Below are 15,528 nucleotides of genomic sequence, written 5' to 3'. Positions count from 1 at the left end.
GCGTAAAGCCAGATTTGCAGCTGCAGCTTGTATTTGTAGTAGCAAAGTGCGGTGCTGACGGCCAGCAGGATGAGGGCCGAAAGCACAGTGAAGGCTAACACAAATGTCAAGCTCACGCCTAGATCGGGTAGACAGAAGTCGCGGTAGGTTAGTTCAACGAGCGGCGGCATCTGCGGATCGTCGCAACGCACTTCAAGCATGTCGCGGTAACGCAAGCGATTGTGCTTTACGAAGCCATGCAGCAACGCGGCGCTGCAGTCACACTTCCATGGATTATGCGAGAGATACAAGTCTTTCAGCGACGTGCTGTCGTTTAGCGTGCGGATTAGCTGCGCGGGCAAGCGCGCTATGCTATTGTATCGTACATCAAGCAAACGCAGGCGGCTTGTGGTGTGGTTGGGCGCGCTCAGCTGTGCGCATAAGGTATGTAGCGTGTTGTTCTGCAGTTGAAGCGTGTTGAGGCTGCGCAGACCCGCGAGCACATCACACGCCTCAGCGCTTGTCCAATTTAGCTGATTGTTATAGAGCATAAGTATCTCCAGCCGCTGCGCTTGCGCCAGACTGCCGGGGGCGATTGCGCGCAAGCCATTGTTATCCAAATTAAGTTCTACCAGCGCGTGTAGTGTAGGAAGTGTATGCGCGCTGAGCTGCAGCAAACGATTGTGTGACAAAGCCAAGCTCACTAGCTTTGTGGACGGGTGAAATAAGCCAGGTGGCAGCGATTCGAGCTCATTGCGACTCAGGTCCAACACCTGTAGGCGTTTTTGGGCCACGAAAAGCGCAGTAGGAAGCTCACGCACTTGGTTTGAGGTTAGGCGCAGCCGCTTTAGTGCTGGCAGTGGCTCAAAAATCCGCGCTGGCAGCTCGGAAATACTGCAGCTATGTAGCGTAAGAATCTCGAGAAGGCCAAGCCCCTCAAAATCATCTTTGCGTAAGCGATCCGTCAGCTGATGACGCATCATGGTGAGCGAGTTGAGGGACGCGAGTGGCGCTAGCGCTGCGCGTGGAAATTCCAGCAGTCCGCCATATATCATCAAGTCAATTAAATTGGCACCCAGTGGGCGAAAAATGCCCGGCGGCAAATGCGTGAAGTTCAAGTCGAGTTTCAGGCTCCAAAGTGACGTAAAAGCAGTAAACAAATCAGCGTCTAACTGCTGGGCAGCGGCCAATGTGCGCTGCTGCGGCTGCGCCAGCAACTCCAAATCACTTATCGTCTGCAAAAAGCTAAGGTTATGTCCGAAATGTCGTGCGGCTAGTAAAGGCAACATTCCAAGACCATGTACATGCAAAATGCTGCCGTGCGTCAACTGCATGTGTGCCAACAACTCGGTGAAGGGCACACAGTGGTGAACGCCAAGAAAGAGTGACTTACGCATCCCTCCAAGTAGCGGTACGCGCGCCAGCAGCTCCGCGGATACAGTCGGGTACGTATCCACGGCTGGTGTGCAAAATATCTCCACATCGGTCTTCTCGTAAATTGAAATTTGTATGTGCGTGCCACCGTCCGCACTGCTGCAGCCGATAGAGGCTGAATCATATTTGCTGCTGTAAGTGCAGTTGCAGGTGCTATTCTCAGCAATCCCGGCGCAAACGTCGCTGGTGAAATCCCGTTCGTTGTTATCAGCAGCCTGGCAAGACAGCCAGTGGCATGTGAGCAGCAATAATAAAGCCGAGAGACCAATTACAGCTTCTTGCAGAGTAGTGGCGTTTTGTGGTTGGCGCATTTTTGCGCCGCTAGTATACTCGTTCAAAGCGCGCGAGTCGCTGGCGATAGACTGAATGTGAACTTTTTGCATGCATCGTTGAATTCGTTAATTTGCGTGCACAAGCATTTTATATTATAATGAAAGCATTCAATTGATATAAAGTTTAACACGAGTAATTGGAGGTGTTGACGTCGCGAGTGGAGCGTGTCTTACTCGTGTATATGCAAATTAAATATGAAAAATTCTCTGTAATTACTAGTTGTCAGTGCAGCGTTATCGCGCATCTTATTTCGAATGACATTTTACGCCTCTCACTGTGTTGCTGTCACAGCGTGGCACAACTTAATTACGCTCGCCTCATCAACGTTTGCAAGGGAATGTTATCAACGCGCCGACTTACGCGCTTCTCGCTTTCCCACCCACAGCGTGAATGTGGCATAGCATCGTCCCATTTCAGATAGGTGTTCATCTTCAAATATGCGCGCAGCTCCTGATCCAGCAGGTCTGTGTTCGTCAATTCGCCATATATCCCCAGTATGATACGCGTGCGTCCCTCATTGAGCGCTCGCTGATGCGCCATACGGATGCGATAGAACGATGATCGTACGGCGCGATTGCTCCACAGAGTCGATAATTTTTTCAGATAGGATCGCGCCCACCACCCAGTCGCGCACGTGTATGCACACCTTGAAAGGTGGTGTGCCCTGTTCCAGCCCAGGCAAAAGCTCATGCTCGACGAAGTGCTCATCTTGGTGAGTGTAAGAGATGAAAGCGTCGTACCAGCGTGTCGTATCGGGATCCAATTCAGCCTCGCTGATGCAACGCAGACACGCGGCGTGCGCGTGCAGCCAAATTTTTAGCTGCGGTTTATACTTATAGTAGCAGAGTGCGATGGAGACCACCAGCAAGGAAGGCGCTGACACAATAACAAAACTAAAAACCAGCGTCGAATTGACGCCTAAATCAGGCAGACAGAAGTCGCGTTAAGCGAGCTCAACCAACGGCACCAGCTGGGGCTCATTGCACTTTACATATATCACTTCGGGAAAGCGTACGCGATTGCTACGCAAAAACGCGTGCAACGCCTGAGCCTCACAGTCGCACTCACTCAAGCACACCACATGATTCAGCGCGCGTCCAATCATGTTTGTTATGACTTAATACCAAATCGCGCAGGTGGCGTGCATACGCAAACGTGCCTGCTTCAATGACGCGCAACTCATTCGAATCCACATAGAGCTCCACAAGTGCATTTTGCGGTGGAAAAAGATCTGCGCTTAGGCGACGCAATCGATTATATGTCAAATAAAGCTTTTTCAACGCAGTTGTCGACACGAAGAGCCCTGCCGGCAACGCCTCCAGCTGATTGTCACTGAGGTCCAATAACTGTAGGTGTCGCTGTTGCGCCAATAGCGTAGCAGGTATCAAGCGCAGCTTGTTTCCGACTATATTGAGATGCTTTAATACGGTTAGCGGTTGGAAAATCCGCGCAGGCAATGCCGTAATGCCACAACCGCGTACCGTTAGTTCGGTAAGAGTGGAGAGGGCATCAAAATCGTCCGCGCGCAGATGCGCATTAACTTGATGGCCCGACATAAACAGTTGCGTCAAATTTCGTAATGTGCTGAGTGCAACGCGCGGAAACTCACGCAGCCGTCCTAACAAAAATAGCTCCCTTAGCGTGTACGCACACGGTGGGCAGGAAGCAAAGATAGGTTGCATAAAAATGTCGACAAAAACTGAAAGCAGGGTTGTATTTGTTGATATTTTTAGGTTAAGAATCCCTTTGAATTGAAATCCTAGCTGCTCCTGTTTTAAAGATATCAACATTTTACATAGTTATGATAGGACCGACTTTTGCGAAAGAGAAAAACATCCTTGTGCATTAAATATTCAACAATGTATGTGTGAGTAAATGTGTGTATATATATTATGTGAAAATATAAGTTTATGTAAGTTTTTAGCCGGTTTCAATCGTTTCCAAGGCGCACCACGTAGAGGCAACTTACTTTGCACCTCTTTTTTGGTTTTATTTTTTTTTAATTTTTTTCTTGCTTTATTTTTTTATATTTGTTTTTTGTTTCCTTTTATTTTTTTTGTTGGCTTACCATATAATATAGTCACACATTTTAGTAGTTAAATATTTTATTATTTAGTTAAGTTTTTATTTATGCTGGAATGAAAATGTCATTACAGTTTTCTTCAGGCGACTCACAAAAGTTGGTTTATCAATCATATTTATTTTGAATCTATCCCAGAATTTAATGAATTCCCTATGAACTGACTTCCCGGCCTGCTCGGACCATAATCCTAAACCATCATTATTCAAGAATGAAATAGACTGCTTTAAATGTTTAAGGATAAAATGGATTTTGACAGTTTGAGAAATTCCAGTACTTTTCAAAGCTGTGCGGAGTTCGTTAAGATTTTTATCAAAATTACTAAGATCCGCTTGTTTTGCGGAAAACCATGTATTCACGATTTTGCTCATGGCTTTGAACGAGGCAATATATTTGGTATTGTTTTTACTGAGAGTTTCTTCCATAGAAACTATGTTCGACATTTTTTTGTATGTGGAAGACACTGTCAGCAAAAAATAAATAATTGCAAAAAATCAACGAAATTTTCTGGTAACTTCAGACTTACACTTTACTAATTGGCTCAAAAGCTACATTTTAAACATTTTTCTAAAAGATCTGATTAGAAATTGTGATCAGATGAAAGTGTCTCCGAGCCAATAATTTTGTACGTCACGGTACTTATAAGTAATCTAGGTTTTACGAAAAAAAAAAATTAATACAAGGTAACATTAAAATATCAGTCATTTGTTTCGTTGCTGTGAGCTTGTTTCAAAACTTCTGGCTTTTGCTATAATTGTAAAACTCTGTGCATGTCATTTTAACGTATTTAGGTACATATTTATATTAATCATCAACTATTGCTTATGCAAAACGTGCTACATTTAAAAAAAAATCGCATATGAAAGAGCACCAACTCAACTCGTAATAATTTAAGTATACAAATTTTAGTATTTAGTATAGAAATATTCAATTGAGATACGCCAATATTAAAATGAAGCGCTTTGCACTTAACGGATGCTTTTTCATAATTAAGTTAAAAAAAAAATTATTTAAATTCCATGCTGTCTGTAATGGGATTTGAACCCTGACGCTCTGGAAATCAGCAAATTGTGGCAAGCATCTTCGTGCACTCAGCTACAGCCAGACATGTAAATGTGCATTCAAATGTTCAGTTTGATTCAACACCACGTGTGCGTGGTATGAAAGTATTGTTTTTAAGTACGAACATTTCAAAACGATAATCAAATAAAAAATATTCATGTTTACTATGCGTTATTTCCCCCAGTAAATTCATAAAATTTTTCTTAATATTACAACGCGTTTTTTCTCTCAGCGTAGTCATTTTTAAGCAAAATTTGTGCAATCAAATCGAAAACCGGGACACTTAAATGAAACCCGGGACATTTTAAGGTTGGACCGGGACACCGGGACAAATAGTCTAAAACCGGGACATGTCCGGGAAAACCGGGACGTCTGGCAGCCCTACACACAAAGCGCATACTTTCATGCGATTTTCTTTATGATCGCATTTGTGTTCTGGATGTACAACAGTTATTATTTCCTGACAGAAGAGTACATAAATACCAAAATAAATCTCATACAAGCTTTGAATTTATTTACTTATTATGAGGAGTACCGTTGGCCTAAGTTAGAGCATTTTTATATCTTGCACAAGCGCAGTGCGACTTGCCTGCGCTACTTGCTTATAGCAACAAACCTTTAATAAAAAATGACTACCGTATTATATAGCATACAATATTGTATACATACATACATATATTGCGATATTGAAAGTGTTTGTAATGAGAAAGTTCACGCTACAGAAAAAGGTAATTGTGGTGTTTTATCTAAGTTGTATACCGGTAGCGCCCAATAAATCTCGATCTATTATTCTTTCGGTAGGAAAAAATGAAAATGTTTCACATTGATTTGATCCGTTTTAGTGAGTTAAAAAAGGGGAACAGATTTGTATGAGATTTCTTTTCGTCTAAATATGCTCTAATTATCGAGAAGTACGCCTTCCTCTTTTGCAAATATATCCTATCAGAAGTATATAAAATGTGGATATCTTTAAAACAGGAGCAGCTAGGATTTCAATTTAAGCGGATTCTTAACCTTAAGATATCAACAAATACAACCCAGCTTTCAGATTTTGTCGACATTTTTATGCAACCTATCTTCTCTTCCTGCCCACCGTGCGCAACTGGCTGAAAAATGACAACTGGCAACTGTTTGAAATTCATAACGATTGTCAGTGAGCTCAGCTGGCTGAAGGCGCTTAAAATATCCTCCTCCAACTGCTGCTCTGCAGGCAAAGCGCTGGACGCAAGCTGTGCCACTAGCATCAAAGACTGCTCGTCATCCAAATGATGTAAACTCTGCGCTAATAACTCCAAGCTGTCTAGCCCTTGCAGTATACTCTCGTCGTTGCCGAAATGCCGCCGCTGTAGTAAGGGTATAAATTTCAAGCCGTGCACCTGCATGTTGTCGCTCCGCTGCAGCTCCAGTCGCTTCAAAATTTCGCTAAACGGCAAGCAGGGGCGCACGTTGAGAAAGTCGACCTCGTGCATGCCGCCTAAGCGCGGTAAGCGCGCGAGCAGTGCTGCAGGTATGCATGGATGTGTGACATTGCAACCTACACCAATTCGACCCTGGCAACTGATCTCGACATTCTTTTCATCGAGTACTGTTATCCGTATGTGTGCGGTTTCATCGCTGACGCTGCAGTAAATCACTATCGGTTCGTAGGCGTTGTAGGTGCAATTGCAGGTGCCGTTAGCGACGATGGCCGCGCAATCATCTTCGCTGAAACTTTTTTCCTCGCAAAACGTACTCCAGTTCAGCAGCAATAAAATGATTAGGAATATAAAACCAGCGCTGCATTGAAGTTGGGCAAGCTTTTCGCCTGACATTTTCGCACTGTCCTTATATGTACAAATAAACTGTCGCACCGTGTGCCTCACTTTGTTCAACTGCGCTCGTTTGAATTTGCTTGCACTACCTCCATTAGCCGGTATCGTGCGTTCCGTGAGGTGCGCTCACTTTAAATATTAACCAATAAACAATAACGGCATTGAATTAAAGAACAATTTGTTTGTAAATGGCAATGCTATTTAGCAATCCAATCGAAGGGTTCTCGGTACAGATGTGCTGCCAACAATGGGCGATTAGATTGAATATAACTTTTTATAGTATACCAATAGCATGAAATTCCACGAAGTCTTCCACGCATGCATGATTTTAGTCTTGGGTGAACTAATCAGTCGTCACAGCGTTGGAGTTTCCTCGCTGATTCCTGGTATTTCTTGCGCTTTGGGATTCAGTCTAAGCTTAGGAAATTGTACGCCGATAAATCAAGCGTTCATTCTGGAATCATCTTGTTGAATGAGTGGAAAATACTGTGATCTCGTAAACTGGCAGCAAACTGGGAAATACTTACGTAACTGAGCTTCGTCCTCAATTTGTACTGGCCGTCTGTTTGCTTTCTGTAAAAGTTTTTGCATGGACCGATCATCGAATCTAATTCGCTTATGTTTGCGACTCATAGATCCGAACGCCGCCCAATTGTTGCCGTTTCTAGGCATAGAAGTTAAGCGTATCTCCCCTGTCTTTTATTGTTTATATTTCTACTATTTTCGCCAACGTGCTCAAACGCATCCATACTTTCTTCCTCAGCCTGCGTATTTACTTATCATCACATTTTCTTGCTAAAATTTTAGCTGCCTCCATCTTCAAAGCTCAAAATGGCTCAGTTCATATCCCCAAAGCTGTAGCTTTACCAGCATAAAGAGCAGCTTTTACCGCCTTCGGTTCACTTTGGGAAAGAAAACCCATGAAATTGTATATGTCCTGGTCTTCACTCAACGTTAGCTGGACTGAAATGACGCTCATCTTTCCAAAAGTAACCAACAGTTGGTTCGTTACGCTCACGCCCAAGCGCCATTTCTCGTCAACTTATTACTCTACCTCACTCATTTTTAGCGCCCCATCTATGAGCCTAGGGCCCTCATTGTCAATTAACTTATTTATGTGCAAATATTTCCATGAGAGCTTCTGCTTCCCTCCGACGGCTCGGAGTTACCAGCTTTGGCATCACCTTACAAAACTCAAAGGAGTGCCATCTCGGTAGGTAGCATTATCTGTACTTGCTGGTAAAGTTCTGCGTCGAGAGGATATGGTATGGTCTGCTAAGCGTGAGGTGGTCTGGTGAGAGGTCATTTTTGCAGGTATATCTCCGCTTTTTGCCATCTTTGTCGCTTGGAACCGGCCCGATATTCTTCCACGCTGCCATAATTCTTAGAAATCCGATCGGCAACTTGACCATCGTTGTGCTCCAAAATTTGTTCGGCCATCCTGCGACCTGTATGCGTCCTCAAAGTCCCCATCAGGTAAGGCGAGAGACCTTTACCAGTACTGGAAATTTCATGCGATTTCGCGATTATGGCTGTAGCTCGCCCATTTCCAAGTGGAATACGGACTCCAACAACCTCTAAAACAAAGTTTAAAGGCTCTTCTGGCCAGTGACAGTCCTTGGTCAGAAATAAATCTGAGTAGTTCGAGTTACGTAGGCCCGACTGTCATGGAAATAAAAGCAGTCAGGCAGTCCCCAGCAGAAGTATTTATGTTTGCCTTAGCTCCTTAGTATTTTAAGTTAACCTAGTTCATTAAGTTAGAGATCCGATCCCGTAAGATCCTTAATGTCTTCTCTGTACGCCTCTTATATCTTCAGATACGGGTATGGTGTTCATAGAGGGTCTCACTAACATAATAAAGAAAGTTTGTATGGATAAGTGCAGCAATTTACTATCAATAAAACATATATTCTAAATAAGCATTTTTACACAATTCCTCTCACAAAAATAAGACAATAACCTGCTGCAAACACCTCCACACAAAGCGCGTCCATTGTTCACGCCCTCAGCATAGCTGCATGCAGTGGAGTCTCATTAAAACGCTCTTTCCCGCCGCGTTCACTACGCTCCCAGCCGACTCGCGAATGCGGCATAGCATAGCGCAGCTTTTCCCAAAACCACGGCTCGCCCCACTTCAAGTACGTATTCATCTTCAGGTATGCGCGCAGCTCCTGATCCAGCAGATCTGTGTTCGTCAATTCGCCATATATCACCAGTATGATGCGCGTGCGTCCCTCATTGAGCGCGCGCTGATGCGCCATACGGAATTCCATGAGTGCCCACTCGGATTGTATGAAATGCTGCGATAGAACGATGATCGTACGGCGCGATTGCTCCACAGAGTCGATAATTTGTTCAGATATGAACGCACCCACCACCCAGTCGCGCACGTGTATGCACACCTTGAATGGTGGTGTGCTCTGTTCCAACCCAGGCAGAAGTTCATGCTCGACGAAGTGCTCATCTTGGTGAGTGTAAGAGATGAAGGCGTCATACCGGCGATCACGATCCAATTCAGTTTCGCTGATGCAACGCAGACACGCGCCGTGCGCGTATAGCCAAATTTTCAGCTGCAGTTTATACTTATAGTAGCACATTGCGACGGAGATCATCAGTAGACTAAGCGCCGATACGCTGATTAAAGTAAAAACCAGCGTCGCATTGACACCCAAATCAGGAAGGCAGAAGTCGCGGTAAGCTAGTTCGACCAGCGGCACTTGCTTTGGCTCATTACACTTTAGATTTTTCACTTCAGGAAAGCGTACGCGATTGCTACGCACAAACGCATGCAGCGCCTGAGCCTCACAGTTGCAAGCCCAAGGATTCTGCTCCAGTTTTATGGAGCGCAGCGTTTCACTCCTATTTAGCGCGTGCAAGAGTTGCGCGCTTAGATGAGTAAATTTATTTTGCCGCACATCAAGCAAGCGTAAGGAATTCGCGAGGGTGTAATTAGACGCGCCTAGTTCTTTGCATAGGTAGCGCACCGAATTGTTTTGCAAACCAAGCATTTCTAAGCGACGTACTCCCTCGAGTACAACACATGATTCAGCGCGCGTCCAGTCAAGTTTGTTGTGACTTAGTACCAAATCACGCAGGTGGCGCGCATACGCAAATGTGCCTACTTCAATGACGCGCAACTCATTCAAATCCACATAGAGCTCCACAAGTGCATTTTGCGGTGGAAAGAGATATGCGCTTAGGCGACGCAATCGATTATATGTCAAATAAAGCTTTTTCAGCGCAGTTGTCGACGCGAAGAGCCCAGCCGGCAACGCCTCCAGCTGATTGTCACTGAGGTCCAATAACTGTAGGTGTCGCTGTTGCGCCAGTAGTGTAGCGGGTAGCATGCGCAGCTTGTTTCCGACTAAATTGAGATGCTTTAATACCGGTAGTGGATGGAAAATACGCGCAGGCAACGCTATAATGCCACAACGGCGTAACGTTAGTTCTGTAAGTGTGGACAGCGTATCAAAATCGTCCGCGCGCAAACGCGACTCAAGTTGGTGGCCCGACATAGTCAACTGCTTCAAGTTTCGTAGCGCACTGAGTGCAACGCGCGGAAACTCTCGAAGACATCCTAGCAAAAACAGCTCACTTAGGGTGCGCGCCACTGGCCGAAAGATACCAACTGGCAACTGCTTGAAATCCGTATCGATTGTCAGTGAGCGTAGCTGGACGAAAGCGCCCAAAATATCTTCCTCTAATTGCTGCTCTTTAGGCAACGCGCTCGATGGTAATTGTGCGACCAGCGTCAATGATTGCTCGTCATGCAAATGATGTAAGCTCTGCGCTAATAACTCCAAGCTGTCTATTTCTTTCAGCATCGTCTGGTCCTTGCCGAAATGCCGCCGCTGTAGTAAGGGTATAAATTCCAAGCCATGCACCTGCAAGATGTCGCTCTGCCCCAACGACAACTGCTTCAAAATTTCACTGAAGGGAAAGCAGTATCGCACGCTAAGAAAGCCGACTTCGTGCAAGCGGCCTAAGGGCGGCAAGCGCGCGAGCAGCTCTGCGGGTATGCAGGGATGCGTGACATTGCAGCCCACGCCAATGCGACCCTGGCAACTGATCTCTACATTCTTTCCATCGAGTACTGTTATCCGTATGTGTGCCGTTTCATACTTGGCGCTGCATTGAATCACAACCGACTCGTAGGCGTTGTAGGTGCAATTGCAGGTGCTATTAGCGTCGATCGCCGCGCAATCGTCTTCCGTGAAACTTTTTTCCTCACAGAACGCGCTCCAGTTCAGCAAGAATAGAGTGACTAGGAAAATAAAACCAGTCCTCGATCGAGGTTCGCCAAGCTTTTTGGGCAGCATTTTCACACTGTCCTTTTATTGGCATATAAACTCTCTCACCGCGTGCCTCAATTCACTCGTTTGAATTTGGTCGGACCAGCCGGCATCGCGTGTTGCGTGTATGCGCTCACTTTAAGTATTAACCGATAAACAATAACGGCATTGAATTTAACAACAATTTGCTTGTAAATGGCAATGCTATTTAAAAATCTAATCAAAGGGCTGTGAACAGTGGGCGTTTAGATTGAATATAACTTTTTATAGTATACCAATAGCATGAAATACCTTGAAGTTTTCCATGAAAGCTTGACTTGCAAGTGTGGCATGCTGTTAAGCCCAAGCGTCTCAAAGCCCCCATCAGGTAATCGTCATCAGATTCCAACTATCTTGAGGAAGAGATTTAGGCACAGTAGTTTCTTCCCCCAGCTATCTACTATCTTTGCTGCTTTATCTCATCAGTGATTATCCGTAGCACCATATATTTGCTCTGTATGTATTACGACCGAGTACAAAAAGCCAACATAAAGTGTAAAAAATACACCCGGCAGGTGGTGCCGCTAGGTTAGTTGCCACTGCCACCTAGCAACTACAAGAAAAAATGTAGTAGCTGACGTAGGCGTATGGAAAGCTATTTATTTGCTTGACTGTGTAGCCGTTGAGCAAAGTAGGCAGGTGGCCCTTCACATTTTTTTGCTGGATTTTCGTTTGCAGGCAAATGCATTCGAGGTCAATGGCACTTAGAATTTTTTTGTTTCAACACAAATGAGCTCCCTCTCTTCTTCCAGTTTTTGCGTTCGTTGCTATTATTCGCTTGTTTGACGCATTGCATTGCGGCAGAAATGCTGAACTACATACACACGCTTATGGAAATTTTTTTTTTCTATGAAAAATTTAAGTGAGTGAAAGGCTTGTAAGGCGTTGGTTGTATGGTAATTTTGGCTTGGATGGGACTTCAAGGTGATTACAGTGAGTTTAAGCAATATTATTTTTAAACTGAAATTTTTCAAAAAAAAATTATAATTTAGAATATCGAGAATTCATAAATCAAATTAATGAAACAAATTTAAACTTAATTCCGGTGAAAATAGTGTTTCGAACATCTTTTATTCAAAACCTGAATTTTTGTGAAAAAAAATATAAAAATAAACATACGTAATAATCAAGACTGAATTAAATTTTAGTAACAATTAATATTTCACCCAAAATTTAACCAAAAACCGAAACTTGAGCAAAACCTTGGAATTTATTAAAAGAAATTTAAAAAATGTGAAAAAAAACAAAAATACACAAATATAAAAATAATAATAAAAATATTTAAACTAAATTATATTATGTTTTAAACTAAATTATATTATGTTTTAAAAACTTATTATTTTAATTGAAATTTTATCACAAAGTTGAAATTTAATCAAAAAATATTTAAAACAAAAACAAAGAAAATAAAAAAAGGGAAATTTAAAATTATGGAAATTAAATTCCTTTCAAAAATTAGTGTTCCACACAGCATTCAAAGAAAAGCTGAAATTTTTTCTAAAAGTATCCCAACTAGTGTAGAAAAAATTAAATTACATTAAATTAAACAGGCCAAAATAAAAATAAAGAAACTATTTAAAACACCCAAGTTAACATTTCACACAAAATTTAACCACTAAACTGAAGAAAAGAAAATTTAGAAATAAAAACAAACAATTAAAAAATTAAAACTAATAATTAAAAAAAAATATATTACAATTAAAAAAGATTCCGTTACAAAACGTTAATGTTTCACCTAAAATTTTGTCAAAAAGTTTATAATAAAAAAGAAAAAAATGATTTAAATTTACTCAAATTAATATTTCTTACAACATTTATGTATGTCCAGTTTCATCTTTTTATTTTGTTTCCTTTTTTTATCAAGTTCCAGGTGGTTGCTCAAATGTTATGTAGTATTTGGCTAACTGCCGGTTTCACCAGCAATTAAAGCGAAAAATACTTTTTTTATTTGAATTTAATATGAAAACTGACAAAAGGAAAAGAGTCATGTTTCACTTAAATTGCTGATGAAATCGGCAGTTTGCCAAGCACTTCTTAAACTTTGAGCAAAAAATTGGAATTTTATACAAAAATTAATATAAAAATATTTATTAAATTCAATATCTTTGTTTTTTGGCAAAAACTGTATTGGAGCTCAAGTCAATCTGATTTTATTAATACTAAAGAAAAAACTAAAAATAAATGGCTTGGAGCTAAACATAAATTTTGACAAAGCTATTTCAATTATTCCTAAAAGTTTTATGTTTGAACACAAAAAGTTTCAAACACAGTTTAACCAAAAACTGAAATTTGATCGAACAGATTGGAATTTATTGCAGTTTTCTTTGACCAAAAATATTACAATGCTGGCAAATAATGTAGGTTTTATGTCAAAATTTACGCTTTTTTTACTGGTTTTATACTTTTTGTGCAACTTATGCAACACTAAAAGCTTTATAACAGCAAATAATTCTAAAACTATCAGCTTACACAAACTCTGAATTGTACCAAAAAACTTAACCTAAAAACTGAAATTTTATGATATTATTAAAATTTAATCATGTTTTGTTTTCTTTTTTTTTTAATTAGAAAAAAATTTAATAATTCAATAAAATTTTTTATTGAACTATTTAAATTACTCTTAAAAAACTTACGTTTTCACAAAAATTTAACAAAAGCTGAAATTTAACAAAAAGTTGGAATTTAACAGAAAAAATTATGTTTAAAAAAATATTTTTATAAAAAGCTAAGTGTACATGCGGCATTAGGCTTACTACAAAATTTACGGATTTCGCAACATTTGGATTTATTCGTGAAATTTATCTAAGCACAAATGTTTTATAAAAGAAAAAAATAAACATAACGAAATTTTATGAACAATGGTTTCTTAGTTAAATTTAAGGCTTAGTCCGAAGCCAAAAACTTAAAGTTTATATAAAAAGTTTGGAATATTTAGATTCGACTAGTTAGAAAAGTTTCAAATAACTAAAAATTTAATCTTCACAATTTAAGGATTTACGGAATTTATATTTTTTCGTAAAATTTATTGAAACACAAAAGTTTTAAAATAAAATAACGTTTAGAAAAAAGTTAGCTTACAACAAAATTTTCTTTATGCAACTTTAGAGTTTTTTAGAGAAAATTTCTGTTTTACAACACGGTTTCACCGTGAAAAATTCTGTCAGTATCCATATTGAATTAAAAAAAAAAATAATAATTTTTCAATTGGCAATGATTCTGGAAGCATTTAAGTTTTCACATAGGGCTTAGGTTTCATAAAAAATTTATTCCGTATCCTTAAAAAAGGTCTGAAAAAATTAAAGAATCGTTAATTGCAAAAAATTATTTTTGCACACAAAATAGATTAAAAATTAGAATTTTATAATTTTACAAATTTAATACATGCATATATATGTACATACATATATACATCTGTATTTAAAAAAAATTATTTAAACAATTTTTTTTTTAATTTGTTTTATATGCGGTATTAAAAACTCAACTTAGAATTAATGCTTTTTAGTTAAGTTTTGGAAATTTTAATAATCTGCATTGCAATAATATTTTCCAAAAGTTTTACTATTAAAATATTAGTCTTTAATTTCGAGTTTCATACCCTACACACCATCTATGCATTTATCATCTGCATCATCATCATCCATCCTCATCACCTTTGTTATTGTATGCATGTTTTTATGTAAAGTTCACAAATTTCACAGCGTCGCTGTTCGCTACGCTTCGATGCAATCGCAATCACAGCAACTGTGTTTAAAATATTTATGTATGTGTATTTAATTTTTCCCGGTTTTTTTTTTTTTGTTGTTGATTATTTTCATTATTTTCCGGTGACACTTGCACGTTATTTTGCTGTCATTATTTGTATGAGAGTACGTACATACATAACTATGTTCAGGTACTCAACCAACTATATATTTGGCAGTGCGGAAAAAAGTAGTAGATAAAAGGTAACCAAAAAAAAAGAGCGCTTTCAGGCAGTCAAAAAAGAAAATCAAAATCCATTTCACGCACAATGGCAGTGCCAGGAGAACTATAATGACCGCTCCCTTAGCACACACCACTCTCGCGAGACGTCATGCCGCGCTAATATAAATGCTTTCATAGAATTTGAGCGCCAAAGTACGAATCTTACCGCATTGTCGTTTTGTGGCATTGTTAGTTGAATGGAAAATAGTGAAGAAAAAAATGGGGGAAATATAGAAAAAGGAAGAGACAAAAGAAAGGGTAGGAGAGGGGAAGAAGGAAAAGGGAAAAAGGGTAGAGATATTGCATTAAAAAATAAAATAAAAAAATTGTGCGGTTTTAGAAAAATGAGAACCTAATTTCATGGGATCCAAAAATTCCCCAAATAGGCTCAAAGGCTGGTACATCCTATTTTGAAAATCAACAGCCAACACTTTAGTACTTTAATGCTATAATATTATTTTAGCATTACGGGATTGTTAAATCCCTTTTGGCCGTAAGCTCGAAAGAGCTAACAAAAATATCAACTATGTGCTTT

The 15,528-nt window shown here is 40.3% G+C and overlaps 2 protein-coding genes and 1 pseudogene across 2 annotated transcripts in view; all 3 read right to left on the bottom strand.

The window, feature by feature from the left end:
• LOC118748339 (insulin-like growth factor-binding protein complex acid labile subunit) overlaps positions 1-1,724 on the bottom strand; it is a 4,406-nt gene extending 2,682 nt beyond the window's left edge. The window contains exon 1 of the mRNA XM_036482712.1: positions 3-1,724. Within this exon, the coding sequence (XP_036338605.1) occupies positions 3-1,724 (1,722 nt within the window). The remainder of the gene's footprint in view (positions 1-2) is intronic.
• A 328-nt stretch (positions 1,725-2,052) lies between these two features.
• Positions 2,053-6,699, bottom strand: LOC118748337 (annotated as a pseudogene).
• A 1,997-nt stretch (positions 6,700-8,696) lies between these two features.
• Positions 8,697-11,018, bottom strand: LOC118748336 (protein toll-like). Its single transcript, XM_036482711.1, has one exon. It carries the CDS (start codon positions 11,016-11,018, stop codon positions 8,697-8,699), a length of 2,322 nt encoding a protein of 773 aa, XP_036338604.1.
• Positions 11,019-15,528: the final 4,510 nt, after the last annotated feature.

The sequence above is a fragment of the Rhagoletis pomonella genome, unplaced genomic scaffold (genome assembly GCF_013731165.1).
Source record: "Rhagoletis pomonella isolate Grant_MI unplaced genomic scaffold, Rhpom_1.0 Rhpom_scaffold_00013, whole genome shotgun sequence".
In the NCBI taxonomy this organism is placed as follows: domain Eukaryota; kingdom Metazoa; phylum Arthropoda; class Insecta; order Diptera; family Tephritidae; genus Rhagoletis; species Rhagoletis pomonella.
This window is presented reverse-complemented; position numbering and strand designations above follow the sequence as displayed.

What these genes read in the sequence shown, in the direction of transcription:
- LOC118748336 (XM_036482711.1), bottom strand. Translation starts at nt 11,018, where the DNA reads ATGCTGCCCAAAAAGCTTGGCGAACCTCGATCGAGGACTGGTTTTATT.